This window comes from Populus nigra, chromosome 17 (assembly GCF_951802175.1).
Source record: "Populus nigra chromosome 17, ddPopNigr1.1, whole genome shotgun sequence".
Taxonomy (NCBI): domain Eukaryota; kingdom Viridiplantae; phylum Streptophyta; class Magnoliopsida; order Malpighiales; family Salicaceae; genus Populus; species Populus nigra.
In genome coordinates, this window is record NC_084868.1 from 1,332,050 (window position 1) to 1,359,712 (window position 27,663).

The window sequence follows — 27,663 nt, forward strand, 5'->3', positions numbered from 1 at the left end:
TATTAGGACTTCACCGATCCTTTTTTATTATTTATCTGTGAAGAATATTCACGGGATAGCTTACATGTCAAACGCGACTAAAGTTTTTATTTTAGCAAATGCCAATTATGCGGAGTTCTTATAATTTTATCAGTAATTATCCTTTTCTTTCTAAAAATTTTGTGATTTTTTTTTATTTTTAAGAAAAAAATTAATTTATATTCTTTTAAATATAAAAAAAGTAAAACATCAAATTTAGATATTTGAAATTTTAAATTTAAGAAAATAATTTTATTTGAGTTTTATATAATTACATTAAAAATATATTAATACTATTTCTTTAAATAATCATATTTCTTGAGCATAGGATAACAATCTACAATTAAGGAGCATCTAAAATTCATCTTACCGAACATTCTTTAAAGTGATTTTTTAGACACGGGCTAGTTGAATAGATTAATCCTGACAAATCAGGATTTAAAGCTTGACTATGAAAACTAATGGTTAAATCCAGTATTATTAACTTATAAAAATTAAATTAAATATTAATTAATTTAATAATTTAATAATACATACATATTTTAAAAAGTGTGATAGCGGTTAATTTTTAAAGTAGTTTTTATTCAGAAATGTATTAAAATAATATATATTTTTTATTTTTTAAAAATTATTTTTAATACTAATATTAAAGTGATATGAAAACATAAAAAATAATTTAAAATAAAAATAAAAATAAATAAATTTTTATAAAAGTATTTTGAAAATATAAAAATAAGAATTATTAGTCCGTTGAAAAAGAGAAAAAAAAACGTATATATGCTTCTACGGCATCTGTCCTTGTCACCGCTTCCGGTCCAGTAACCATCATTATGGTTGACAACGATCTAAAAATCTTCTTCATGCATGGCCCGCAAAGCATCGCACTGTCCACGCCTTTGCAATTAACACAGTTAGTTAGCACCATAATCAGGGCTAAAAGATTCAAGCCCTAGGAGGTTTGAAGGCGAGTGGATTTAGTGAAAAAAAATAAAGAAATTGAAATAAAAGAAGAGGATGGTGAGAGAGCCACGTCCTGACCAACCGCAACAACAAGAATCTTCTTCTTCTTCCAAAGACTCTTCTTTGCCTACATCCCTTATCAGAATTTTGTATATTGGCCACTTTTTAGCAAGATGGGATGCCAGGTTATATCGCAATTCCCTCGGAATATTTATCTTGTATCCTGCAGTTGCTCGCTATAGCTCTCTATTGTGTGTATTGGTCTGTGGTTGTGTGTAAAATTGTGACTTCCCTTGTATTTTCTCAACTACGATTTTCTTGATGAGGGAAAAGGATGACAGAATTAAGATTCTTTCATTTGTTTGTCTGTTTTTTCCGTTGAAGACCAAATTGGTGAGCTAATTCAGTGATCTGCCACCTTTCGCATGGACTGGATGAATAGAGAATTAATTGATTGACACTTGCGACTTGGCATGTATAACTGTGAGAAATGAATGAGGGTTTCTTTTCATTTGAATTGCTTGTTTGTTGTCTGCAGAATGTGGGAATTCTCTGTTGGTTTATACATGATCACTCTTTGGCCGGATTCTTTAATCCTTCCCGCTATTTATGGTGCCATTGAATGTGCTTCTACTGCATTGTTTGGTCCCATCATCGGACAATGGGTGCAGAGGTCGACATATTTTAAGGTTTGGTCATGCCTTGTTAATAATGCCCATCCTAATGGAGAAAAGGCAAATTGTGCTTTATAAAATGTTCACATTTCTAGTTATCCGGTTCTGAAATTGCGAATTTACTCAAAGTTTCTGGTAGTCTTAACCTCATACAATAGTACTAGGATTCGAATCATGATTGCATCGTCACTACCCTTGGACAGGTTGAATGAACCATGTTCTTTTTATCGAATTTAATTGCTTTCAACATCAGCTCCTGTCTCCTCTGATGGTAAAATCGGGGATGCCTTTCAAGTAATCACCATCTGAAATGCCCTCAATCAACTCATGCTGTGTTCTTCTGTATGACAAAACAAGAAAATATAACAAATAAACATTACAAAGTGCCTGATGTTGTTGCCTTTTTATACATGTATATTCTCTCAGAGAACATTTATTGGCAGGTTCTCCGAATTTGGTTGGTGACCCAGAATTTTTCCTTTATAATAGCTGGATGCACGGTAATCACATTACTGTTCTCTCCGGCATTGAAGTCGACAAATTTCACAGAATTCATTTTGCTTGTGATATTAACCAACATCTCTGGAGCTATTGGTGTGCTTTCCACTCTTGCCGGTACCATCTTAATAGAAAGAGAATGGTAATTTGGAGAATTGCATTTATACTATGAAGAGAGAGTAATATTAGCGAATGGACTGCCGTTATTCTATTGAAGTTGTGATCAAAATTTGTCTTGCGAGTTTACATTTTCTAATTTGATGATACTTCTTTTCAAAATGCAGGGTGGTGTTGATATCAGAAGGCCATACGCCTGATGTACTAACAAAAATCAACTCAACTATTAGACGAATTGATTTAACCTGCAAGCTTCTTGCTCCTGTTATCAGTGGCTTCATAATGAGCTTTATATCAGTTAAAGCTTCTGCTATGACTTTAGCAATCTGGAATACTGTCGCAGTGTGGCTGGAATATTGGCTTTTCACATCTGTATATACTGGCATTCCAACTTTAGCTGAAAGCAGCCAAAGGAGGATTTCGCGACTTTCACCAAGTGATACGGTAGAGATGGCAACTACTTCTGCAGAAAGAGTAGGCTTGATTTCTCAAAGCGATGAAATTTCAGTTTCAGTGGAAATTGGATGGAGAAGGAGATTAACTGACTGGTTTTCAAAAACCCCTTTTGTTGGTGCTTGGAGTGTGTATTCTCAGCAAGATGTTGTGCTCCCTGGAGTAGCTCTGGCTTTGTTATATTTCACAGTCCTCAGGTGATGGTCTGCTTGTGGTTTTGTTTATGATTCATAACTGAACAGCATCTCAACCTACTTCCATAATTTGTTTGGATGGTCTTCTTTCCTTTATTTCTTGGCAATTCACTAGTTCTCTATGATGAAAATAATAATAATAATAATAATAATAATTACATTGAGTCTCCTCAAGTTTGATAAAAAAATTTCTGTCTCTGTATTTTAAAAATTGACTTTGTTATTATTTTCAATTTCATAATTAAAAAGCCCTCGTAGATTGAATATTATAACTTTGTTATCATAGTAAAAACCCAGAAAACTTTGATGAACAATGAACCAGCAAAAGAAGCTTCAACAACAATATGCAAAGAAGAGAAAACCCCAGTTCAAGAAAGGTGTCCAGACTTCAGTCTTGAACTCATAATTAGCCTTCCAAAACCCAGCCTGATCATCACCAGTCATTCAAAACTCAAGGAAGTACAAGTCTTTGTTTTGCTTGCAGTTTAGGGCTACAAAACAGCAAGGATTGCAGTTGCAATGTCATTGTGGGTGGAAGCAGTAGTAGTTCTAGCACCAAAACTGGTTATGATTTCTTAGGGATGAAAAGTGGTGTTTTGGATTATAGAAGTTTGGAGATGAAATAATCAAAGATATCTGGAGCTAATTAATGTTGATGCTGTAGTGATTTTTGCAGGGAAACGAAGGAGGATTCCACTCTCCAGAGAGATCAAAGAAACTGAAATAGTAGATCAGGTTGAGAAATTTAAAACCGTTGGGTTCGTTTTTAAAGTTTCAAAACATCATGACGATGAGAATTGGGGAAAGGAGGCATTTCTGTTAATGGGTTTTGGATGCATAATAACAGGTTCTGTCATGATTTTGGTTTTTGAACAGAAGAACATGTCATGAGAAAATAAAAAATGGATATCAAAAGTGGATCTTGTATCATATCTTTTGCTTATCACTTGAAACCAGACATTTTCTCATCAAATGCTTTTTGATTTGGGGTTTTTTTCTTATCATTTTATATAGTTTGAAATTTTAGTCTGATTTACAATATAAAGTGTAATTTTCAAAACATGGATATCAGGCTCAAAGCATATGTCTCTTTGGCTTTCTTGTATTTATTTACAGACCTTCCCGAGGCATATGGATTGAATAGGATGGTGATCTCAGTATATTGCATGGCATAAGATGCTGACTAGATTTTTTTTTTCTTCCTATTTTTCTACTTTATCTCATTATGGATCTGGCTTTGGTTCCTAACTGCTAAAAGTTCTTACTGGTTATACTGTTCCAGCTTTGGCACCTTGATGACAGCTACTTTGGAATGGAAAGGTATACCTGCATTTGTGATTGGAATAGCTCGTGGAATAAGTGCAATAATTGGCATGGCTGCAACAGTTTTGTACCCAATTTTACAATCTCATGTCTCAACTCTCAGACCAGGATTGTGGGCAATCTGGTCTCAGGTGATACTTTGCTGTCATTTTCTCCATTAACACATTTCTTGGCGGAATCCATCCCGATTTCGACCTTTAAAAATATCCCCATTATGTGCATTTCAAGCAGTGGACCTGCCTTCTTGTATGTGTTGCTTCAATATTGGTCCAAAATCATCTTTTATCGGCATACATGCTGATGGCTGGAGTAGCAACATCTCGGCTGGGTTTATGGATGTTTGACTTATCTGTAATTCAACAAATGCAGGTCAGAAAAACCATCATGCTAAAATAATGCTTAGTTCTGTTTCAGTGTTTTTCACCTTTTCTGTTTCAACTCTTTTTTTGTGCCTTGCTCAAGTAACTAATTTCATGAAAAATAATCGTTCTATTAACCTTATTCTGGTGGCACAGGATCAAGTTCCTGAATCTGATCGCTGTGTTGTTGGAGGTGTTCAAAACTCTCTCCAATCTACTATGGACATGTTGGGTTATATCATGGGCATGATCATCTCCAACCCTCAGGTAAAATCATCCTTGGACCATGTCTCTGTGCCAACACTTTAACATGACTCGGCGCTTTCTATAGGATAGGTACTTGTACATGTAATTAATAACAGAGACTCATAATATACATGTAACTAGTCACACACTCTCATAAACTTATCCTTTTGCAATTATCTGTTTCGTGCTGTTTCACCACATTTGAACTAGAATTATATTTTCCTTCCAGGTTTCCATGCTTTACAGCTTTACTCACACAGTTTACCACTTGCATTGTCATTCAGGATTTCTGGGAGTTGATTCTGTTGTCCTTTTCGGCAGTAACATTTGCTGCATTGCTCTATAGCATACATCTTTATCTAGTTCGGAAACACCTCTTTCACTTTGAGAAATCGTTCGTGTTGCTAGAATGGGTAATCAGATCATCACCTGAAGATTTACTGTAATCAGATCTTCCTAGGTAGGGTTTAATGATTGATACCTACAACCAGTCAATTACCAGCCTGCTGCTCTGCCACTAAGCTGCTAAAGATCAACAGAAGATTAGGCCTCATAGATTTCAATTCTCACTCTCACTTTATGACCACTCAAATGCTTTAACTCGGGGAACTGGGGTACTTTTTTTGTTGCCGAGAACAGCAGGGCAATTTTGTTACTAACATCTTTCTGCTATTAGACTATCAATAAATGAGGCATTCCAATCAAGCTCTATGTGGCACTGTGATTGGCTGATATAAGAGAGTAGCTGATACATCCCAGATCTAACACTATTCTGTCTTAATTGCTCGTTCCGTATTCTCCAGGCAATTTCAGAGAGAAGAAAACAAGGAAGACAGCTAGCTTGGCTAATAGTCTGCCTCTGGTTGTGTTATGTAAACCAAAGTTAGGTCATGTACAATCCCAATCCTCTAGAATTGCTACAACATGATGTAACTTATTCTTTGAAAAGAACATCAGCACTTTTCTTGTATTTGTAAAGCAATTTTCAACTTGAACTTTAGGAAAACATCATATCCTGTCATGTACTCCTGTTAGAAAAACGGAAAGTAATCATTCTCTCAGCCAAATTCTTTTCATAGAGAATATTCCTAGGGAATATCTACGTATTTTCTTGATTCCATTAAACTTTTATAATGATTTCTGGAAAGCATTTTGACTTCTTGCTCTGGACATCGAACGAATGTTAGGTCATGAGCTATAGAAAGTTGGAAACCATGATGGTAACTTTGGTGCTTTGCCTTATTGCTTGATTGTGTAATAAGTGATTCAAGCTTATCCAACTTTAATTGGAGAGGCATCAAAAGTGATTGACCCGCAGTGGAGGGGCACTAGCCTGATTCTTCCTGGTTAGGTCAAGCTGACTTAAATGTCACCTGCACCAAATGGAAAGCCGGCAATGATGCCGACAGGTTTATTAAACTATCTTGTATGGGGCTGAGCCTGTTTTTAACTATAAAGAAATAAATAAATGAAGATCCATTTGCTTGGCCTTTCCATTTACTGAATTACCTGGGATGGTTTTAGAGGCGTGTCTGCCAATAAACCTCCTTGTCAACCCAATATACATGTAGGGATTCTGGGGAAGGTTGCTTCAGCTTGATGCAAAATTCCAAGGATGCAGGTTGTACCATACCTGATACCCGTGCTTAAACAGTTCTAACTTGAACCTTCACTGAAAAAACCTACACTGGCCTTTTGTGAAGGGTCGTGTTTTTTAAGATTTAGTTTTTAACTGAACTTAATGCTTAACTAGGAAACAAATGTTTGTTCATCTGTTTTCTTACAGCTACTGGCCCGTATCTTACAGCTTGATTTAATTAGTTGATGCACACAAACAACGGGGGGTGAAAGAGGAAAGAGATAATAAAAGAAATGAGAGAAGAATGGGTTGTCGAAGTCTCGTTGTAACTCTGTTGTCGACAAGCGTTGCTCTATTGTAGAGCCCTTGGCGAGATGATTCCAACAACACTTAAAAAAGCTACCATCGAAGCTTGGATGAAGCCGCATGCACCATCTTAACATGGCGGTTTACTAACTTGCTAGTGTGTATTGCATATGCCAGATAGTTTATTTTACCCTCATTCTTTTGTGCTGTTAAAATTTAGTCATAGACTTCAGACAATTTTTTTCATTTGGTCACCAATTCTTTAATAGCTCTTTGATTTTGTTTTGAACTTCAGCATTCCCGAGGTTAATTAAGGCCTAATTAAGTGTCAGCTTGGGATAAATTAAGGGATGAGAAAAAAAAATGTATTCTCCAATCAAGTTACCTCATTATAATCATGTGTGTGTGTATATATATATATATATATATTTCATCCTAAATTATTTTATAACTTTTCAATTTAATTATAGATTTTCTTCGATCTGAGGTCAATTATAGCCTAACCAAAGAGAAAATAAGGGAAAGAAAAAAAAAAGGATAGATTGTCTGATCGAGTTAACTCATTGTGGTCATGTCCTTTACTCGACTTGTAAATTTTATAAGTTAAACCGTATCAATATAATATATTATTGTCTTTTCATTTCACTTCCTAAAGTTTTTTATTTATTTAATTCTTGAATAATCTATCATCTCTGCATTTAAGTTTGATAAAGTTAGACAAAGATTAAAAAGATGACATATAAATAAAAAGAAATTTAAAGTTAAATTGTCATTTGAATAAGAACACCTGTTCACCTCTTGGTCCATTAGATTGAACAAGTTACACCAACTCTATTTTACATTTATTAATATATATATATATATATATATATAATGATCAATTAATTTTATTTGGCACACCGGTTAAGTTTTCTATTTGCATTTCAGATTTTTCATTATGTACAAAAGAAAAAAAGAAGAAAATTTACAACACTCCCATGTTTTTTTTCCCCAATAATTCACGCGGGCTGCAGAACTAGTAGACTAGCCTTCATATTGGATATTGATGTGTTATGGGTATATCTATGTGTCCATTTTAATATTAATTTTAATTAAAAAAAAAAAACAACAGACAGAAGAATAACACAGGGAGTTGAACTTTTGACTTGAAGAAACACAGAGAGTTGCTGATAAGAAAAAGCTTCGTAGTTTCCCATTGCCGTACACCTTTGCAGGCCTGTGAATATGATTGTTTGGAGGTGGAAGACAGGAAAGATTGACCCTTTCTATCCGTACAATTTCCTCCTAGTGATTTGGTCAAAGGCTACGTGATTATTGACTTTTAGAAATCACAGAGACCATGGTCGTGGAAGGACTTGAGAGCAGCAGCGCAGATAGCTTGCAACGCACCATGTATTAAGAATTGTTAAACCAAAAAAAAAAGGAGGAAGAGGAAGAGGAAGAGGAAGAGGGGATTAATTCGTTGAATTCTTCTGGCAATCAAATTTAAAATAATTGTCAATGGGAAGAATCATTCATCTAAGAACAAGAAATGTAAATGGGAGATCGAATTTGGAGCAGCCTTCATTGACTCTCCTGTTCTAATGTTCTTCAAGTCCAATGGTACATGGTTTGCCACCGAAATCATCATGCCTCGATCAGTCTAATTCGGTGTTAATATATTAAAAATTATTTTTTAAAGTATTTTTTTATTGCCAATATATTAAAACTATTCTTTATATTAATATATTAAAATAATTTAAAAAAACAAAAAAATTTAAATTTTGCTCCATCCCCTGTTTATAACACAATAACAAAGTCTAATAAATGGATGAATTCTATATTTATTTCTTTTATGCCACGTGTGTATTGGTAAACTAATCACAACGTTATGAAATTCTTTGGAATTCATGTATTTGTTTATAATAAAATCTTTAAAAATACTGTTTAGAATGCAATATAAAACGGCATCGTAATAAAATGAAGAAAACAATGGAAAGAATGGTCATCAGGCAGGTATACTCCCCGCGTAAGAACCGCGTGCACTTGGAGGCCCTCTTGCATTAATTCTTTAGTCCTTGTACAAATCTATGTAATAATCTTACAAGAAAAAATAATAATATATGCTCTAAGAACCCACGTACAAAGGTTGTTCAACTTTACCTTTGGTAAGCATATTCCCTTAATTAATTTTTTATATCATGATGGTTCAACAACTCTTCTAATTTCATCTATTTGCAGAAATTAATTCAGAAATTAATAGTTTTATTTAGAACACAATTGGGACCTAGAAAGTACTTCACTTGTCGGTTTTATCGATTTCTTCTTTGAATTTCTATGATTTTAATATGCTTTTCAAATTATTTTTAAACAAATTATATTAAACTTATATTTTTAAATGTTTTTTTTATAGTTTTAATATGATAATATAAAAAATAAATAAATATCTAAAATAAATATCATCTTCGTATGTTTTTAATTGAAAAATATTTTTATAAAAGCATCGTAAACTACATTACCAAATACATAGTTAATAATAATAAAACTATGGTTTACATTTGGATTACCATGATTGCAAGCAACTTATTATTTCTTAAATAAATATACTGAGGAGGTTGATTCTGAAATCTTGCTGTAACTGGGTTAATCATTTTGTAAGTGAAGTATACGGCAAGAAAATTATTTTATTAATAAGAAGTATGCAACAAGATATATAATATATCTTAGAAATAATCAATACTCCCCCAATTACCAAATAAGTAGCCCCTTTAAAAAATGACATATATTTTATTTTATTTTATTAAATTCAAAAAATAAAACTTGTATCCAACCTAAGATATTTTTTGGGGTTCAATTTCATACTAGTAGAACATAAAATTTGATTTCAGTTAAAAAAATGTATATACCTTTTAATTTCTCACCGATTCTTTTAATTAGATGTAAGTTTTTATTTTTAAAGTAATTTTTCTTTGTTTTTTCTTCTTTCAATTATGGATGAGGACAAATACAATGGAGAGACAAAAGAAGCACATGATTTTATATTACACATGCAAAGATAAATTAACAATATTTTATATTTGATATTAGAACCAAGAAACCTCTAACATCATATTAAAAAATTATTTTAATCTAAAAATTTAAATAATTAAATAATTTTTCAAAAATTAATTTATATTACTCCACGATAATCACAACAGCAAGGAAAACACCTTCACCAGCTAAATAAAATATAGGGAAAAAGAAAAGAGAATAAAATCCGATTGATTGAAGAACACATGATAGATCTAAGCTAGGGTTTCAATCTTTCCCTTTCCTCGCTACTGTCTCAACTCTTTTCTCTATGGTCTTAGGACACCATTCTTCTCTATCACGCGTTCAAACCATGCTAGTACACGACTCCATTGTGAAGGACACATTTCAGTACCCTTGTCTTCTTTATAGTCCAAGGGTGTGAAGGTATATGCCTTGTCTTTATAATAAATTTGGACCCACCATAGCAAGAAGAGTTTTTGAAGGAAAAATGGCACAAATTTGTGGCAATTTCATGGGAGATAGGACCCTCCATGAGGCACAACCTCCCTCCCTGATGAGATATTTGGAATTCTCTCTCAACCCTACCTTGCTAGCTATTATCATGCAGTTCGTATCTGAGTAAGGTGGGAACTATGGAAGAAGTCCATTTTATAAGTACGGCAATCTCTTTGCCTTGTTGTTAGTGTATAAAATAGCATCTTCTACTTTTGCTTTTTAATTTTTTAAATTAGCTTTTTTTAATATAAAGTATAAAACATTCTCGTATTTCCGTGTGAATAACACGTCAAAGTATTACACGTAACTTTTTATTAATGCTTCTTTTTATATCATGCTATACGATAAGTCTTATTTAATTATAAATATTAATTTATAAATGATTGAGTTTTTTACGCCACGATAAATTTTAGTATGGAATTATATGAATTGCAGTACAAGTGATTTCTTGAAAATATAAATGATAGTGTGAGTTAAAAATTAATAAAAAAGAACATGGTTTGCATGTATCAAGGATTCGTACAAAAAATTTGATAAATGGGTAGGATTTTATTGTAGCAAGAAAATGTTTCGAATTTCATGGTGAATAATCATCAAATGGAATGAAATATATGAGCATAAAAGGTGTGTATATATATATATATATATTGGGAAGTTGCAAATACACACAAGGACCCTCCACGAGTTATAGCCTTCCTAGCTAAATACTCGAACATTTTCTTGAGCCTATCTTCCTCAAGGTACACACCGTTCTTATCCAGGGCAGGTACTATGCAAGTCAATTCTATAAGTACGGGATTTTATTTTCATATCGTAGTTGCATAGAAGAATCTTTTGTTTTTTTTAATAATTTATATATATATATATATATATATAAAGGATGATTGATGCATTTCTATGACACCATGAACTTATAGAATTGAAATATTTTATTTAAAAGACGTATTCATATCGAAGCATTAAAATGGGCTCAAATATTTTTTTATATTGAAAAAAAATTGAGAAATCAAATTGGTTTAATGATAAAATGGAATGAAACAAACCATAAATATCCCACGTTGTGTTCAAATAAACCACAAATTGATGCTCAAGTTTATTCATCAAAGAAATATATATATATATATATAATCTTCTTTTCCTTGGATTAGACCAAATAAATGGAGAAGAAGGTATAAAATATGATGATGTCCGATAGGACTATTCGAATTTGAAAATTCAAAGTTTTCTTATTTTAATAATTGAAGCTTCTGGAAACAACAGGGATAGGTATTTGTATGAGTTAATACTGTATTTTTTTTTGTTCAAAAACTATTTTTGAAATTTTTTATTTATAATTTTAGATTATTTTAATATATTAATATTAAAAATAATTTTTTAAAAATAAAAAATATTATTCTAATACATTTTTAAATTTAAAAAACTTTTAAAACAACCACTGAAACAATACTTAACACTTAAAATAATATTAGTATGAATAAATAAATGATGAAAAAATAAAGAAGGTACAAGGCTGCACTTGAATCTGTCCTTCCTCACATAGTTCTCCACCGAATGAGATGGTCTTCCTTCGCGATAAGACAGCGACATCTCTATTGACAAAGATGCCCTCGTCAACTCTCCCCTTCCAACTCCTCGTCCTTCTCGTCCTTCGCCGTACGGTTCCTTCCTTTCTCTTTTTAAAATACATAAATACCCCTACGTTACAAATACTCCATCTCCTTTCCTTTTCCTCTCATTTGAGCTTTATTTTAAACATGAAAAGTAGAATAAAAAATTGATTTGATGAAAAACAATATTTGCTCTAAAAGTGTGAAGGATTGTGGATCTAAGTCATTTATTATCTTATTATTATTAAACTCAATTCGGTTTGACAAGTTAATTTGATGACTTGTTAACTTCATACTGGATTTAAACTAGATTTTAAATTAAATAAAATAAAACTTTACTCGATCAAACCTGGTCGATCCACGACTCGATCGTTTTAATTAAAATCTAAATTTTAAAAAAATTAAAATAATAATATTTTAATTTTTCTTAAAAACAAATATTGAAATGACATTGTTTGGATCTATCCATTCTAACGAGTGGGTAAACCACTTAATTCATGACCTAGTTTTTGACCGAGTCATGGGTCAAACCAAGTTTAATGATCTTTTTTAATATCATTACACATGATATTGATTTGTCTCAGGTTCTTGATTAAAAATCAATTTATTACTATTTTAAATTTTAAAAAGTTAAATGCTTTACTAGAGTATTTTGTCAAAAAAAACTATAAACCGCTAAGGAGATTTAAAATAAAAATAAAAATACACAAGCTGTGGAATATGTAATTATTAAGGATTTTCAAAACTTTTCACAAACCAATACTCTCAAATGAAGATTTAATTCTTTTATTTCATGTTCAAGTTTATTGAGCTCACATCACATGGTTTATTTAGTTTTTTCCTTCTTTTTTTTTTAACTCCTTTAAATCTTTTTGATTATTATAGAATTTGATTGTGATTATCTAGTATTTTCCTATCTTAATTACCCTATACTCACAATTTAATTTAAACAAAATTATTATTTTTTTCATAACAAAGATCATCCCAACAATTTCTAAATAAAATGAAATTAAGATAATAATGATTAGTTTAATAAAGCAATTTTAGCATTGGGAGCTAAAAAAATACAAAAAAAAAGGTTTGTAAGAGAATTTTAAGATTTCTTCGAGGTTGGGATTAAATCTGTTTTCTAATAAATTTTGAATTTTTTATTTAAATTAATTTTTTTATATTTCTTAATCATTTTGAAATGTTGATATTAAAAAATAAAAAAATATTATTTTAATATATTTCCTAACATAAAATATTTTAAAAATAAAATCTTAAAAGAATGAATAAGGATAAATTGGTCCTTTGAGATGAGAACAAACAGAATAAAGTTCTTCTTAGGAAAGCCACACAAGGGCAATACCGTAATCAGAACATATCCATCTTCCTCATTCGACACTCCCTCTTCAACTACCTAAAGCAGACCACCATTTCTTTTTTATCCTTCTGTAACGGTTACTTCTCAGCCTCCAAAACCTCCATTACTTGTATAAAACACCACTACTTCTCCTCCCTCTCCTTTGAGAATCCCCCAACCAAACCAAACCCGAAGACCCCACCTTTTTTCTTTACCTTCTGAATCTCTCTAACCATGAAGAGACAAAAGACCTTAGAAACCAACGCCAACAACAGCAACCTGTTTGATCTCTTGTCTGAAGAGATAGTTTTTACAATCTTAGACTTCATCGACACAAACCCTTTAGACAGAAAGTCTTTTTCTTTAGTTTGCAAGTCATTTTACATTACAGAATCAAAACACCGCAAAAATCTTAAGCCTTTAAGACAAGAACTCCTTCCAAGAGTCCTTAACAGATACCCACATGTAAACCATCTTGATCTTTCTTTATGTCCACGTATAAATGACAATTCTTTGAATGTAATATCAAACACCTGCAAAGATTCATTGAATTCTATTGATCTTTCAAGGTCAAGGTTCTTTTCTTATAATGGGTTGATGAGTTTGGCTTCGAATTGTAAGAATTTGGTGAGTATTGACTTGTCTAATGCCACTGAGTTGAGAGATGCTGCGGCGGCTGCGGTGGCAGAAGCTAAGAATTTGGAGAGGTTGTGGTTGGGGAGGTGTAAGTTGATTACTGATATGGGAATTGGATGCATTGCTGTTGGTTGCAAGAAGTTGAGGTTGATTAGCTTGAAGTGGTGTATAGGTGTTAGTGATTTAGGTGTTGGTTTAATTGCTGTTAAGTGCAAGGAGATTAGAAGTTTGGATCTTTCTTACTTGCCCGTAAGTTAATTATTCTTGGTTTAATGTTAATTAGTTTCTTTGTGTTTTTGTTTCATTTTTCTATTTGTTTTATATGGGAATGGATTTATTTTGTAGCTGTATCAAGTCTTGAATTTAGTTTAAGTTAATTTGTTAGCTGGACCCATCAAGTTAGGATTTTTCTCTTTTTCTTTCATATTTATTTTATCACTTTTGTGTTGTGTTTTAAGATGTTGATCATAATTATGATGTGAATAAATTCTGGAAATTTATTCCTACATGTTTATGTTTCCATTTAAGAAACGGTGGGTTATAATGAATTAGATTAGCTGACATGAAGGTTTGCGAAGTCTGCGATTTCATCTAATTGAAAGTTTTCGATTAAATTATACTCACGTTATTGTTTTCCTGCTGTGCAGATTACAAATAAATGCTTACCGTCCATTTTGAAACTACAACATCTTGAAGATATAGTTCTAGAAGGATGCTTTGGTATAGATGATGATAGCCTTGCTGCTCTCAAACATGGCTGCAAGTCCATGAAGGTATATTGATTAGCGAAGCATTAATCTTATAATACGACCAGACTTCTGATATATCGTACCTAATATAATACAATATGTCTGCCAAACCTCTGTAATCAAAATATTTGTAAGGATTGGGTTATGACAGATAAGAAAGATACTCAATCAAGTTCTTCTTGCATATTTTGTTTGCGGCTATTTTTATGGCATGGAATGTCATCAAGCATGTTCTATTTAATTAAGTTAACAATATGTTATATATATATATATAACCGTAAAATATACACTACGATTGAATTTGACCACTAGGGCTCATGCCAAGTTTTATTTTCAACTGAATGAAAGTTCACTTCAGTTGCATGCCGAAGTAATCTGTTTGACAAATTACCTTAACTCTTCCTTTCGCAGGCACTCGATATATCAAGTTGTCAGCACATCAGTCATGTTGGCCTGTCTTCCTTAATAAGTGGCGCTGGAAGCCTACAGCAACTCACCCTATCATATAGCTGTCCTGTAAATTTTTTTTTACTCTATTCTTTTTGTAATATGTGAGAAGTATTTTTTTATTTCTCTGATCTCTGTGCTTACAATTTCTTGATGGTGTTGATTCAGTTCACCCTAGCTCTGGCTAATAGTTTGAAAAGGCTTTCCATGTTGCAATCTGTCAAGCTAGATGGTTGTGCGGTTACCTCTGCTGGACTGACAGCCATTGGCAATTGGTGCATATCACTAAGTGAGCTGAGCCTGAGTAAATGTGTAGGAGTGACAGATGAAGGTCTCTCTTCTCTTGTAACAAAGCACAAAGACTTGAAGAAGCTAGATATAACATGCTGTCGGAAGATAACTGATGTTTCTATCACCTACATCACAAATTCATGCACCAATCTCACTTCCCTGAGAATGGAGTCATGTACCTTAGTTCCTAGTGAAGCATTTGTCTTGATTGGACAGCGATGTCAGTTTCTTGAAGAGCTTGATTTAACAGATAATGAGATTGATGATGAAGGTTTCTCCTTTCACCTTCACTTTGCAATGAAGAAATGCTTGTATAGACTAGCATACTTATGCTCATTTATTTGCAGGTCTGAAGTCCATTTCTAGATGTTCTAAACTCTCTAGCTTAAAATTAGGAATTTGCCTAAACATAAGTGACGAGGGGCTTTCACATGTTGGCATGAAGTGCTCAAAACTTACTGAGCTTGATTTGTACAGGTATTTATTTGCAACCCCTGATTTGGTTCTAGTCAATGGAATTTAAGTAATTGAAATAACAATAATCAGTAATTTATGATGAACTGATTGGAGTTGCTTTATTCAGGTCTGCTGGAATAACAGATTTGGGCATTCTGGCAATTTCTCGAGGTTGCCCTGCGCTTGAGATGATCAATATGTCATATTGTATTGACATTACTGATAGTTCCTTACTATCACTTTCAAAATGCTCAAGGTTAAACACATTCGAAAGTCGAGGGTGCCCTCTTATCACATCTCTAGGTCTTGCAGCCATTGCTGTGGGGTGCAAGCAGCTCATTAAGCTAGACATAAAGAAGTGTCACAACATTGGTGATGCTGCAATGCTTCCACTTGCACACTTCTCTCAGAACCTCAGACAGGTATTCTCCCCTTGGCAGTCTGGCCTATATTATCTCCCTTGTTTGCCAAAACAACACCTTGAAAACAGTACTGATATTGGTGGTTGTGATGTGGTCTTTTTGCAGATTACTTTATCATATAGCTCAGTTACTGATGTGGGGCTCTTGGCCCTTGCCAGCATCGGCTGCCTGCAGAGCATGACGGTCCTGCACTTGAAGGGCTTGACTCCAAGTGGATTGGCAGCTGCCTTGTTGGCATGTGGAGGCTTAACAAAAGTGAAGCTCCATTTGTCTTTTAAATCATTGCTTCCACTGCCTCTTTTTGAACATTTGGAAGCACGTGGTTGTGTGTTTGAGTGGAGAGATAAAGAGTTTCAGGTATGTCCTTAATTATGATGAGCTGGTGCAATATTTCCTAAAACTATCTGATTAGCTTAATATAAAGATATTGTCTGCCATGGCCACAAAATTATGGATATGTACCTTGATGGTATTATTATAGTATGACCGTTGGTACATGTGTGCATTCTGTCTGGAGACAGAATATTTGTGCACATCCATGCTTTCTTCTGAAGCGTCAAAAGAAATAGTAGTCAGACCACAATTTACTTTTTAGATTTTTGGTTCCCAAAGCTATAAAGCTCTGATATTCATTTTTTTCCATCAATAGCAGTTTTTAAAATTAGATGGATTTAGTTCAATGAATATATAGATTTTTCCCTTTTTGGTGAATAACACAAAGAATGTGTCGATGATTGTGTCTTCCTCTGAACACATTTCCAGTGATTGAAACTTTTGATGATTATTGTTATGTTTTTATGATTGACAGGCAGAATTAGATCCGAAGTGTTACAAGTTACAGTGGGAAGATATAGCTCAATAGAGATTGAGGGTTGTGTTCTCTGGGGAGGATAAGTTCTCTTGCCAGCAAATGTAGAATCTAAGCTGAGAAGGCGTAGTTCATACTTAGTACAGAAAGTAGGAATCAAGTTGAGAAGGCGGCAAAGTGTCATACTTCATGTAGCAAATAGGAATTCTGGGCTCATGTGCAAGTTTTGATGCAGCTAGTAATCATGTTTAGCCTTCCATCCTTAATTGTATTATGCAAGACAAGGTAAAATCATGATGGCCTAATGGTCTGTTAGCTGGATAGCTTGGAAGCAAGCAATGACTTTGTAGCGTGTAAACATGGAACCAAAAAAATAAAAGCAATGTTCCTCAATTCTTCAGTTACTTAATTTTTGTATGGAAGCTCACATGACAGGTTCATTTTGTGATCTTCGTCATCAACAAGAGAACGATCTCCTCTTGTATATCAAAAAATATGAAGGCCACTTGTTCATAGACCATAGTTTGGACATCCAGAAGAGGTGACGATTCTTGGCCCATCTATGCCTCGCAATCTCCAATTAGGCTTCTGCATGGCTCATATAGGTATGCACGGGCCTTGGACTAAGGTTGTCATTTTTCAAGAGAGAGAGAGAGAGAGAGACGTTTCTCTTGATATCATATATATGATAAATATTATTTTTTAAAAAAATACATTAAAATATTATTATTTATTTTTTAAAAAAATTTATTTGTAACACTAACATGATAAAATAATTTAAAAATAGAACAACCAGGAAAAAATTTCAACAATCTTCTGAAGTGTGATTGGCCTGATTTTAGTCACCTAGTAATTGAGCAAATTATTCTGATTATTTGGAATATTGTAAACATGAATTAAGTGTATTTAGTATTGTGGTAGTTTTTTTTTGTTGTGGTTTGAAAAAAATTAATTTATAAAAATTATTTTTGGTTGAGGTTGATTTGATATTTATATATGTTTGGTTAAAACTGTAGTTAAAATTAAAGTTGAATAAAAATTAGTTTAATGTGTTTGGTTGAAAATATTTTTCAAATTAAGGTTATATATATATATAATGAAATGAATAATATTTTATATAAAATATTTTTTATTGTTCCATTAAATTATCTGCAATTCCATCACGTATGAAATACATCCGACAAGGACTATAATTTTCTTGGTTTTTTAAGCGTGCAACAACATCAGTTAAAATATCATCAGGAACAAAATTGGGATTGCAATCAAATTCTACAAATGATACGTCATCATGTGATCTCTTTCTAATTTATGTAGTTTAATTGAATAATATTAAACACTAGTTTTTTGAATAAAATACAATTTAAAAAAATAGATTTTTTTACTGTTCACATTAACAGTGCACATGAATAAATTTACTGCACTGTTCACGTGAACAATGCAAGTGAACAAAGATTAGTTGTGTTTTATATCAACATGTTGCTCTTTCTACGTGAACAGTGCAAAATTTCATTGCATTGTTCACGTGTTCACTTGTATACAAAATGAATTAATTCACTCTACACTATTTATTTAATAAAAGTGAACAGTGCTAGCAAAGCAGCTAAATCTTGCTTCTCTTAAACTGCGTTTCATTGCTATTTTTTATGGGTTTCATGTTTGAAAAACATCGGTCTAAACTTTAACCAAACACAATTAATTTGTGATTTCTTCAAAACACAGTCGTTGTGATGTAAACAACCACACTTTTAGGGTGTTATTTTTAATTAAGAGAGATAGATAGATAGAGAGGGGGGATGTGCTTTTGGATCCCATATTTAGAACTTATTTAAAAAGTGTGTTGTTTTTCAAAATATATTTTTCTTGAAAAATATATTAAAATAATATATATTTTTTATTTTTTAAAATTTATTTTTAATACCAACATATCAAAACAATAAAAAAAACACAAAAATAATTTAAAATTAAAAACAAATTCAACATATGATTGGACCTTAATGTCAAAAAGGGTCTTAATCATCTAGAAATTGAGCAAATTATTCATATTATCTGGAATATTGTAAAAATTACTTAAAATTAATTAAATGATTTTCTGAATTTATTGAATAATTGGGGTTAAAAACATTAAAAAAAAAAGTTTGTTGGATTGGATTTTTTGGTCTAAATTAAACATTTTGAAGCCTATCCTTCTTAGTAACCGATTTTTTTATGTTTACATGCATGATTTCTTCATGTGATAAAAAAAAATGTAAAACATTATATTCTTTATATATATATATATATGGAGAAATGCAATGCACTTATGTCGTGAAGTTTAAAGTATTTTTACAAATAGGATACGTTCAATAACATAAATATGTTGCTTTTTGAGAAATCGATGATGAGACTCGAATCTAAAATTTCCAACCAAGAGTGCTTTTGTAATATATTATACAAAAATGTTTTTATTTATAATTAATTTTTAAATTTAATTTATTTATTAAAAAATATTTTACAAAAAATAATTTATTTATAAAAACATCTAATAATTTTAACCATCATCACGACCACCATAACCGCTGACATTACATCGTTTATCACCTTATCATTATATTATTTTTTTTAGTTTAATGTGGGTGTGTTAACGATCATGTAAGCCTTCAGTGACCATTATATGAGCAACTACATGATTCGACCCTAAGATCACAGAGCAAACAAACCTCTTGATTCCAAGCTCTTACTATTAGACCACCCCTATATGATTATTATATTTTTCACATCACATGTAAATGCCTGCAAAATAAATCTTCGTTTATATCGTTTTGAACCACTTAAATAAGGTTGTTCTGCGACAAAATATATCATATGCCCATCGAAGGGTCAATTTCAATGATGACGAAAGGGCTCGGTGCTAGCTAAGACTGAGCGTGCAATTTGCGTCTTAGGTATAATCACAGATTGATTTTTTTGTTTGATAAATCTTAAGGTGTTATCACAGTAAACATGACCGCGTCTCCCCTCTCAACGAGTCAGAACTTTATTCGGAGGAACTTTACTGCTTGAAAAGTCAACAAAACTGCCATGCATGGTAAGACACTGTACCTTCCCATATGAGAGGTCACTGTGCTTGGCCATTGTTGTCGCCTCTTCTCTGGCTGGCTGTTCCATGCTGTAATTGGTGGATTGGTGGTTGGCAAAGGGAGTAAAAAAGGGTTCCAAATATGTCAAACAAGTCCACCGGGAGAGACGAACCCAGGTGCTAGCCACCGCCACACCATGCAACCTCCTCACTGTTTCCCTGTTTCGGTGCTGCATGTCTTGGGTACTTGGAAATGATTTAAAGTGTTGTTATGGTTATTTTTTAAAGTGTTTTTTATTTGAAAAAATATTAAAATAATAATTTTTTTAAAAATTATTTTTGATATTGGTATATCAAAATGATATGAAAACACCAAACTAATATTAATTTGAAAATAAATAAATAAATAAAATTTATTTTAAAAATATTTTTAAAACACAAAAATAAATATTGTGTTAATATTTTCAATCAAAATTATATTGAGGAACATTAGCTACTTTTAAAAAGTCAGTTCAGGAAGAGTTAATTAAAGCTTAGTTTCTCAAAAATAATTAATTAGCCTTATAGTGTCAGAAATAATTAGATCGTCTCTTGACTGATATTGGTCGTCTTTAACTTGGTTTTTTTTCTCTCCCAAAAATCCCTCCTTTTGTAGACAAGTCTCCTCTTTTTACTTTATTCTTTTTTATTTACTCTGTTTTTCAAGATGCAAAAAGAAAAAAGGAGCACTGAATTGATAAAGGACTCAATTATAAAAAAATATAAAAACATGGAGATTAAATATATAGTTTCTAAGTACAAGGACTAAATTATAATATATTATATTATCCTATTCCATGCACGCAGCGAGTCAAAGGAGAAATGGTCAGACTTGATGCCTCAACAGTGAATAGCGGCTAGCTCACAGCTTCACTGGCTTTGGAGAGTAAATTATTATTTGAAGGTTCTTTTCTTCGTGGGGAAAAAGTTTTGAAGTTCTTCAGTCCATGCTATTAATTTATTCGTGACATGAAGAAAATTAAGCTTCAAATAAATTATTATTGTTAGGGAAAAAATTAAATATAATAAATTAATTTAATCAAAATATATAACTAGATCAATAAAATTTATTAATTACTAAAAAAACTATCATTAAATATTATAATTTTAAATCAAGATTGAGTTTTTAGACTTGAGAATTGAGTGTGTTGAGTGAAAATTAGTTCTAGTTTTTGAGATAATGAGAAATAAATATGTAGCAAAAACAGGTATAAGATTCTTGCTGCTTTCACATAGTTATTTTTTAAAATTAATTCTTGGATGGATTTGACAATTATAATGGTGATTTTATGTTATGATATCAAACTTAGAAATATAACTTATTAATCTAATATATATAACCTAAAAATTGATTCTAATTAATAAGATTTTCATACATTTAATAAAATATCAATGGAACTTCAAATCAAAACCAATCCTTATTTTTTTTAATGAAAAATAGTTAACAACTTATCCTAATATTTAGATTTTAAATCTCTTAATTTCCCAAATCAATACTCAATACCATTTCATCTTATTTATTTACATATACAGTAAAGCTCTATAAATTAATACTCTTAAAATCATGAAAATTTATTAATTAATTAAGAGGTTATTTAAATTTTAAACTTTAATCGATACCAAATAAAAATATTATTTAATTAAGGTTATTAATATTTCAATGTAAGAATAAAAAAAATAGACAATTACTTGCTAGATTTATTTACTCCTTAGATTTGTAGCTTGCTGAAATATCATGAAATAAAATTCAGGAGATTTATGTTAATTCCAAATTGGAATAGCACCGATAAAAGAAATCTCCTGCAAAATGGTCCCTTCTAAACCATCCAAAGCATGGATCATAGAGCTATAGATTGAGCAAATCAGAGGCAAGACAGATGGCTAACCATGCAGCCTCCCGGCTAGTGATTGATCACTGATGAAGCTGAGTTGTTAAGCCGCCATTTTCAAAATGGGACAAGTCCAGTCAAAGCTTGTGGCTTTGACCAAAAATATTTTTCCACAGTCAAACTTTGCTTCTAGCTTCTCAGAAGAAGCATAGAGAGAGACCTCCGTGCATCAAACCTCACGAAAAACATTAGCATCCACCCCTTTATATATTCCCTTACAAAACTCATTAACCTCTCCAAGACTTTCAAACTTCATGGCATCTTCAGCTTCTGCGAGCATATCAAATTCTATGAATTCTCCATCTAACTTTTCTTTCTCGACCCAGTTCATGACTTCTTCTTCCTCTCCTTCTTCTTTTACTAATCTTCTTTCTAGTAATAACAAAGACATGGACAACCTTAGCTGGGGACTTTATGACCATGGAACGAATGATAGAATTGGTATTGAAATCCCAAACTATAAGTCATTTCAACCCTTTTCTCCTCCCCCAGTTTCTCCTTCTTCTTACTTTGCCATTCCTCCTGGTTTAAGCCCAACTGAGCTCTTGGACTCACCTATGCTTTTCCCTACTTCTAATGTAAGTTCATGGACTGAGGTGTGCTTGTATGGACATGTTTTTTTATAGTGATAAATGGGTTTGCATTTTTTGTTTTTAGTTTCTTATTTATGTCATGTTTTTTCAGGGTCTTGCATCTCCTACAACTGGGGCTTTTGCTGGTCAAACCTTCAACTGGAGGGGTAATTCTAATGACAATCAGCAAGGTGTTAGTGGAGAAGACAAAAACTACAGTGATTTCTCTTTCCCAACCCAGACAAGGCCTCCTGCAATTTCATCATCCTTCTTTCAATCCTCTTCAAACAGTGTTACAGTGGTACTTTTCTTTACATAACATATTTTACTACAGTTCTATATATATTGTAAGAGTTTGGAGCTTTTGAAAAGTCAAGACTGTTCACTATTTGACCCTTCTAATTTTCGTTGATAATTTATGATGCAATTGTAAAATTCAAGATAACTATACTGATTTTGTAACAAATAAATGGAAAAACTGGACTGGTTTTTGTAAAATTCACCATCACTTTTTAGGATCCTGAGAAATTGTAGTCTAGTTCAAGTCTAGAATTATTTGCATAACCTTCTGTGGTTCCACTTGACAGGAGAAATCCCTGAAAAGGAAACAAGAAGAATGGAACTTTGACCAATTAAAGCAAACTGACTTTTCATCAGATCAGAAAACAGGAGTAAAATCAGAATTTGCACCAGAGCAGAGTTTCTCCTCGGAGTTGGTGCCACTCCAAGCTAACACGCAAAGTGGTAACACTGCTGCTCAACCAAGTTTCAACCAATACAATCAATCAGCTCATTATATGAGAGAGAATAAAAGGTCTGATGATGGATACAACTGGAGAAAATATGGACAAAAGCAAGTGAAAGGGAGTGAGAATCCAAGGAGTTATTACAAGTGCACATATCCGAATTGCCCAACAAAGAAAAAGGTGGAGAGATCTTTGGATGGACAGATTACTGAAATAGTTTATAAAGGAAGTCACAACCATCCCAAGCTTCAATCCAGCAGAAGATCATCCTCTCAATTAGTTCAGCCTTCTGGAGGTGCCAGCTCAGAAATCTCTGATCAATCAATCGCACCAATAGAGTCTAGCATGATGCAGGAGGACTCTTCGATTTCGCTTGGGGAGGATGAATTTGACCAAAGTTCATCAATGAATTCAGGAGAAGAGGACAATGCAAATGAACCCGATGCCAAAAGATGGTAAGCCAAGACAAGTCTCTCATGGCCTTACCCATGTTGTTGTACTGAAATTGCATGAGCTTAATTAAATATGTTCTTTTGTGATTTTGCAGGCAAGGACAGAACGAAAACGAGAGTATTTTAGGTGCTGGGAGCAGGACTGTTAGAGAACCTAGAATTGTGGTTCAAACAACAAGTGACATTGACATACTTGATGATGGCTATAGGTGGCGAAAATATGGGCAGAAAGTCGTCAAGGGAAATCCGAATCCAAGGTAATTAGTGATTTCCCTTCATCATAATTTTGGCCTAAAAGGATCATTTTTGTCATTGAAGGTGGTTACCCGCTTGGTTTCTTAATAGTCACAATCTTGTGATTTGCAGGAGCTACTACAAATGCACATCTGTTGGTTGTCCTGTGAGGAAACATGTAGAGCGAGCATCACAGGATTTGAGAGCTGTGATTACAACTTATGAAGGAAAACACAACCATGATGTTCCAGCCGCCCGCGGCAGCGGCTACATGAACAAAGCTCCATCCATTGCTAACAGTACTGCCAATGCGCCGATCCCTATAAGGCCTTCCGTCATGGCCAATCATTCTAACCAGACAAGTTATCCAAACTCCCTTCACAGCACAAGATCATTACCAGCATCAGGAAGTCAAGCACCATTTACCCTCGAAATGTTACAGGGTCAAGGGAGTTTTGAATACTCAAGTTTTGGAAAGCAGAATGGCACCTACATGAATCAAACACAATATTCCGAGGGTGTCTTCCCTAGAGCCAAGGAAGAACCAAAGAATGACTCATTTTTTGATCCCTTCCTTAACTAAAAATCACTTAACACTTGGAAAAGATAGGATCAGAAAAAACATTTTCAATTAGATATGTCTGTGTTATTGTATATTGTTATACATCTGGTGCAATTTTTTAATTTGTTTTTGGGGCCAGTTGAAACTCAAGAGACAAGGCCTCCATGAATCAATGTTTAAGGTTACTTAGAAGAAAGGTGAATGTTAATTTTTTGTATGCAGTCATATTTGACCATGGACTGAATAAGACTTTGGAAGTTTCTTTGCTACTGCATTATCCTGCCCCTTTTTCTTCTCCAAAGCCCTGTAAATCTTTGGTCCAATTTTTTCTTTACTTGCTATAATTGTGGAATTGTTCCTGTGATAATTAATCAGTAATTTGTCATTTGCTAATGATGGGAGAAGGACTTGAAAACAAGAAATGCCTTTTTCTTTATACATCTTTGCCAAAACAGAACCATGAATGCTGATCGAAAAATAATACATAAAAAGGCAAATTTGACAGATTCCTCTCTTGTTTTGAATATATTCAATGCCAAATTGCAGTCAAAGCAAGGGCTTTTGTGCACAGTGCTTTCTATTCAACACGGAAATTTGTGTACAGTATATTAAGTGGATGACAGATGAAACAATCAACATATACAAAGAATCACACACCAGAAGTAGAGTCACTGTTGTGCTGCTCATAACCCGAGAGCAAGGGCGTCGTGCTAGGAGAGTGGCTCCACGCAGTTGTTGATGAACCAAAGTCACCCCAATTGTCGTGTAGGTCCTAACCAACCATTTTAATGTCCCGGTTGGGTACAAGACAGCAACTACTTAGACTCACCGAAAGACAGAAATTTAAATGTAAGATTGAGTTGATAGTTTATATCCTGAAATAAGAGCTGATAATGCCAATGTTATGAACGCGAAGAACCCCATACTAATGGCTGCTGCTGAGGAATCAGTAAATATGTTATCCGCTCCTTCTCTCATCCTGTTTGTCAAGGGAACTGCTGAAGAAGCTGAAGATACCAACAGGTAGGCCACAATCTGCAAATTCAGGAACAAGGAAAGGAAAGATGTAACAATCTAAAACCTTCACATACAATGCACCAACAAATCAAAGCCAGTTGCGAAAAGAAAAGGTCTACACCAACCCTACTAGCTAGGTTATGCTCTCAGATTCACCAACTTGTTGGATCAAAGGAATCAAGTTCCCCTTATTGGTGGCAGTAGAGTGATGTTTTATCACCTAGCTTAATTGGCAGGATACAAAGTAGGTTAGACTACATGGAGTTGCAGTTTCCAGTTCAGGATACAAAAGATTGAGAAGTTTCTCCCCTTGTTAGTTGAAATTGAGCCTCCTCTACACAACCAATAATTAGATCTTACTGGGTCGAATGTTGGTCCCACCATCCATGCGTACACCAATGAATATCTTTAAAGGAGGTGCAAAAGGCTTAAAAAAAAAGGCAGGGATCGATCTATAACAGAAAAATAACTGGAGGGTTTGATACAATTCAGATTGGAAACTTCTCCGAAATCATAATCAAATAATTTGATAGTGTAATGAAAATCACTGAAAAGTGACACTATTTTTCCTCTCAACAAAATCATCCCCATCCATCAAGTGTTACCACTTGCTGCAGAAAGAGTTGAGGAATTGCAAATGGATCTATAATTTCAAAGTTGGATATAAGAAACAAATTAAACCATACATTACAAATAATGTTCTAGATGTAGAAAAATCTAGGTAATGGGACAACTGCGATAAACTAAACGTCGACAACATATGGAAAATCCTTCCTTAGTTTGACTGTAGAGCTTGTTAGAAATAGTAGTTAATGACAAATTTCCTCTAATTTCCTCGAGTTTGGTTAAACATTGTTGTCAGCTTCAAAGAAAAATAAAATGTATTCTTAATAATTGAATATTTATGAATACATGCAAAACACCCCCGGTCACAAGGCCTAGATACAGAATCATTGGCTGTCAAGAAGACTGGCAGGAACTTGGGGTATATCTGCCCCTACTTCACAAAATTCAACAAATCTTAACCATCAATCAAATTAAACCCATTAAAGTCCAAATCAAAGATCAAATTCCAATACTTAACAATTTCTTAGAAACTAAACAAATCACAGAAATGTATTACAACAAAAAGGAATTAGAGAGTCAAACCTGATCCCCAAAGAAATCAACCATGGCAGAAGTCCTCTTTTCTAACATTTGTTTCCCAGTCGAAAGCTCTTGAACATGTCTTAACACTTGCCCGGCCGTATAAAAAGTCGAAAGTATTGCTATTGCCAACAAATACCTATAATTATCACAATAAAATCAAGAAAAAATATTAAATGACTCCCAAATTAAAACCCCAATTCCAGTTCCATTGTTAATTACCTGTACTCTTCATATTTATCAAAATCCTTCCAATCTCCATGTTTGTTACTGGCCATGATGATAAAAGCAAGCAAAGAAAATAACAAAGCCAATCCTCTCAATGCTAATGACCCTCTCTTTAACATGTCCTCTCTTCTCCATCTCCTTGTAATCGGCGCCACACCAAACCCCGTTCCTGTCTCCGCCGCCGGTGTTGTATTGTCATTCGCCGGCGATTCTACGTCCTTCTTCGGTGGTGTATGCTCTGAATTTGACATCTTCAGCTTGATGTCTTAAATTTCAAGAAAACAGAACAACGTGAAAATAAGAAACAAGATTTTATTAAGACAAGCAGGGAAGGAGTTATGCTTGGGGGGTTTTTGCACAGTACGCGTTTAGTGTAGTGCCGATGCTTGTTTACTAGTTCGTTAGCAAATAGAAGCTGAACACGTGTTACATGAATATGATTTTGATGGCGTGGCGAAAATTTATTGGATGAAAGAGAACAGGAGATTCACGTGGAATGTAGTGGGAACTTCGAGATGGTAACTAACAACGGTAGATACGGTCCAGCGAAGCAAAAGGCTGTCCAAGCCAAAAGTGGGAGAAACCTATGGATTCGGCAGAAAGGATGTTCTTTTCTTAGCTTGACTTTTTTTTTTTTTTGGTAAATATCAAAATAAAAGATGCGTTTTTGTTGATAGGATGCTTCATTTGAAATGCAGATTAGAAAAAAAAAATTGAATAGTATAATT

General features: G+C 33.2%; 4 protein-coding genes across 4 annotated transcripts; 3 read left to right on the forward strand and 1 right to left on the reverse strand.

Annotated features, from left to right (window-relative positions):
• Window positions 1-905: 905 nt before the first annotated feature.
• LOC133676624 (solute carrier family 40 member 2-like) lies at window positions 906-5,903 on the forward strand. Its single transcript, XM_062098335.1, has 8 exons — window positions 906-1,163; window positions 1,517-1,667; window positions 2,096-2,292; window positions 2,435-2,917; window positions 4,197-4,368; window positions 4,469-4,606; window positions 4,753-4,863; window positions 5,127-5,903. The coding sequence occupies exons 1-8, from the start codon at window positions 1,033-1,035 to the stop codon at window positions 5,286-5,288; spliced, it is 1,545 nt and encodes a 514-aa protein (XP_061954319.1). The 5' UTR covers window positions 906-1,032; the 3' UTR covers window positions 5,289-5,903.
• A 7,288-nt stretch (window positions 5,904-13,191) lies between these two features.
• Window positions 13,192-17,388, forward strand: LOC133677730 (F-box/LRR-repeat protein 3-like). The gene is made up of 8 exons (XM_062099864.1): window positions 13,192-14,071; window positions 14,470-14,595; window positions 14,983-15,087; window positions 15,187-15,580; window positions 15,657-15,786; window positions 15,893-16,187; window positions 16,293-16,544; window positions 16,996-17,388. The coding sequence occupies exons 1-8, from the start codon at window positions 13,421-13,423 to the stop codon at window positions 17,047-17,049; spliced, it is 2,007 nt and encodes a 668-aa protein (XP_061955848.1). The 5' UTR covers window positions 13,192-13,420; the 3' UTR covers window positions 17,050-17,388.
• A 4,818-nt stretch (window positions 17,389-22,206) lies between these two features.
• On the forward strand, window positions 22,207-24,813 carry LOC133676425 (probable WRKY transcription factor 33). Its single transcript, XM_062098069.1, has 5 exons — window positions 22,207-22,556; window positions 22,663-22,851; window positions 23,138-23,751; window positions 23,844-24,005; window positions 24,115-24,813. Exons 1-5 carry the CDS (start codon window positions 22,233-22,235, stop codon window positions 24,563-24,565), a joined length of 1,740 nt encoding a protein of 579 aa, XP_061954053.1. The 5' UTR covers window positions 22,207-22,232; the 3' UTR covers window positions 24,566-24,813.
• A 228-nt stretch (window positions 24,814-25,041) lies between these two features.
• LOC133676426 (CASP-like protein 4B1) lies at window positions 25,042-27,270 on the reverse strand. Its single transcript, XM_062098070.1, has 3 exons — window positions 26,930-27,270; window positions 26,711-26,846; window positions 25,042-25,579 (listed from the first exon to the last, which is right to left on the reverse strand). The coding sequence occupies exons 1-3, from the start codon at window positions 27,184-27,186 to the stop codon at window positions 25,388-25,390; spliced, it is 585 nt and encodes a 194-aa protein (XP_061954054.1). The 5' UTR covers window positions 27,187-27,270; the 3' UTR covers window positions 25,042-25,387.
• Between the last annotated feature and the right edge of the window lie 393 nt (window positions 27,271-27,663).

What these genes read in the sequence shown, in the direction of transcription:
- LOC133676624 (XM_062098335.1), top strand. Translation starts at nt 1,033, where the DNA reads ATGGTGAGAGAGCCACGTCCTGACCAACCGCAACAACAAGAATCTTCT. An exon ending in ATCTTAATAGAAAGAGAATG is followed by an intron (nt 2,293 to 2,434) that starts GTAATTTGGAGA and finishes TTCAAAATGCAG; the next exon opens with GGTGGTGTTGATATCAGAAG. An exon ending in TTATATTTCACAGTCCTCAG is followed by an intron (nt 2,918 to 4,196) that starts GTGATGGTCTGC and finishes ATACTGTTCCAG; the next exon opens with CTTTGGCACCTTGATGACAG.
- LOC133677730 (XM_062099864.1), top strand. Translation starts at nt 13,421, where the DNA reads ATGAAGAGACAAAAGACCTTAGAAACCAACGCCAACAACAGCAACCTG. An exon ending in ATGGCTGCAAGTCCATGAAG is followed by an intron (nt 14,596 to 14,982) that starts GTATATTGATTA and finishes TTCCTTTCGCAG; the next exon opens with GCACTCGATATATCAAGTTG. An exon ending in ACTGAGCTTGATTTGTACAG is followed by an intron (nt 15,787 to 15,892) that starts GTATTTATTTGC and finishes TGCTTTATTCAG; the next exon opens with GTCTGCTGGAATAACAGATT.
- LOC133676425 (XM_062098069.1), top strand. Translation starts at nt 22,233, where the DNA reads ATGGCATCTTCAGCTTCTGCGAGCATATCAAATTCTATGAATTCTCCA. An exon ending in CTTCAAACAGTGTTACAGTG is followed by an intron (nt 22,852 to 23,137) that starts GTACTTTTCTTT and finishes TCCACTTGACAG; the next exon opens with GAGAAATCCCTGAAAAGGAA. An exon ending in GAACCCGATGCCAAAAGATG is followed by an intron (nt 23,752 to 23,843) that starts GTAAGCCAAGAC and finishes GTGATTTTGCAG; the next exon opens with GCAAGGACAGAACGAAAACG.
- LOC133676426 (XM_062098070.1), bottom strand. Translation starts at nt 27,186, where the DNA reads ATGTCAAATTCAGAGCATACACCACCGAAGAAGGACGTAGAATCGCCG. An exon ending in GATAAATATGAAGAGTACAG is followed by an intron (nt 26,847 to 26,929) that starts GTAATTAACAAT and finishes TGATAATTATAG; the next exon opens with GTATTTGTTGGCAATAGCAA. An exon ending in TTGATTTCTTTGGGGATCAG is followed by an intron (nt 25,580 to 26,710) that starts GTTTGACTCTCT and finishes CTGAATTTGCAG; the next exon opens with ATTGTGGCCTACCTGTTGGT.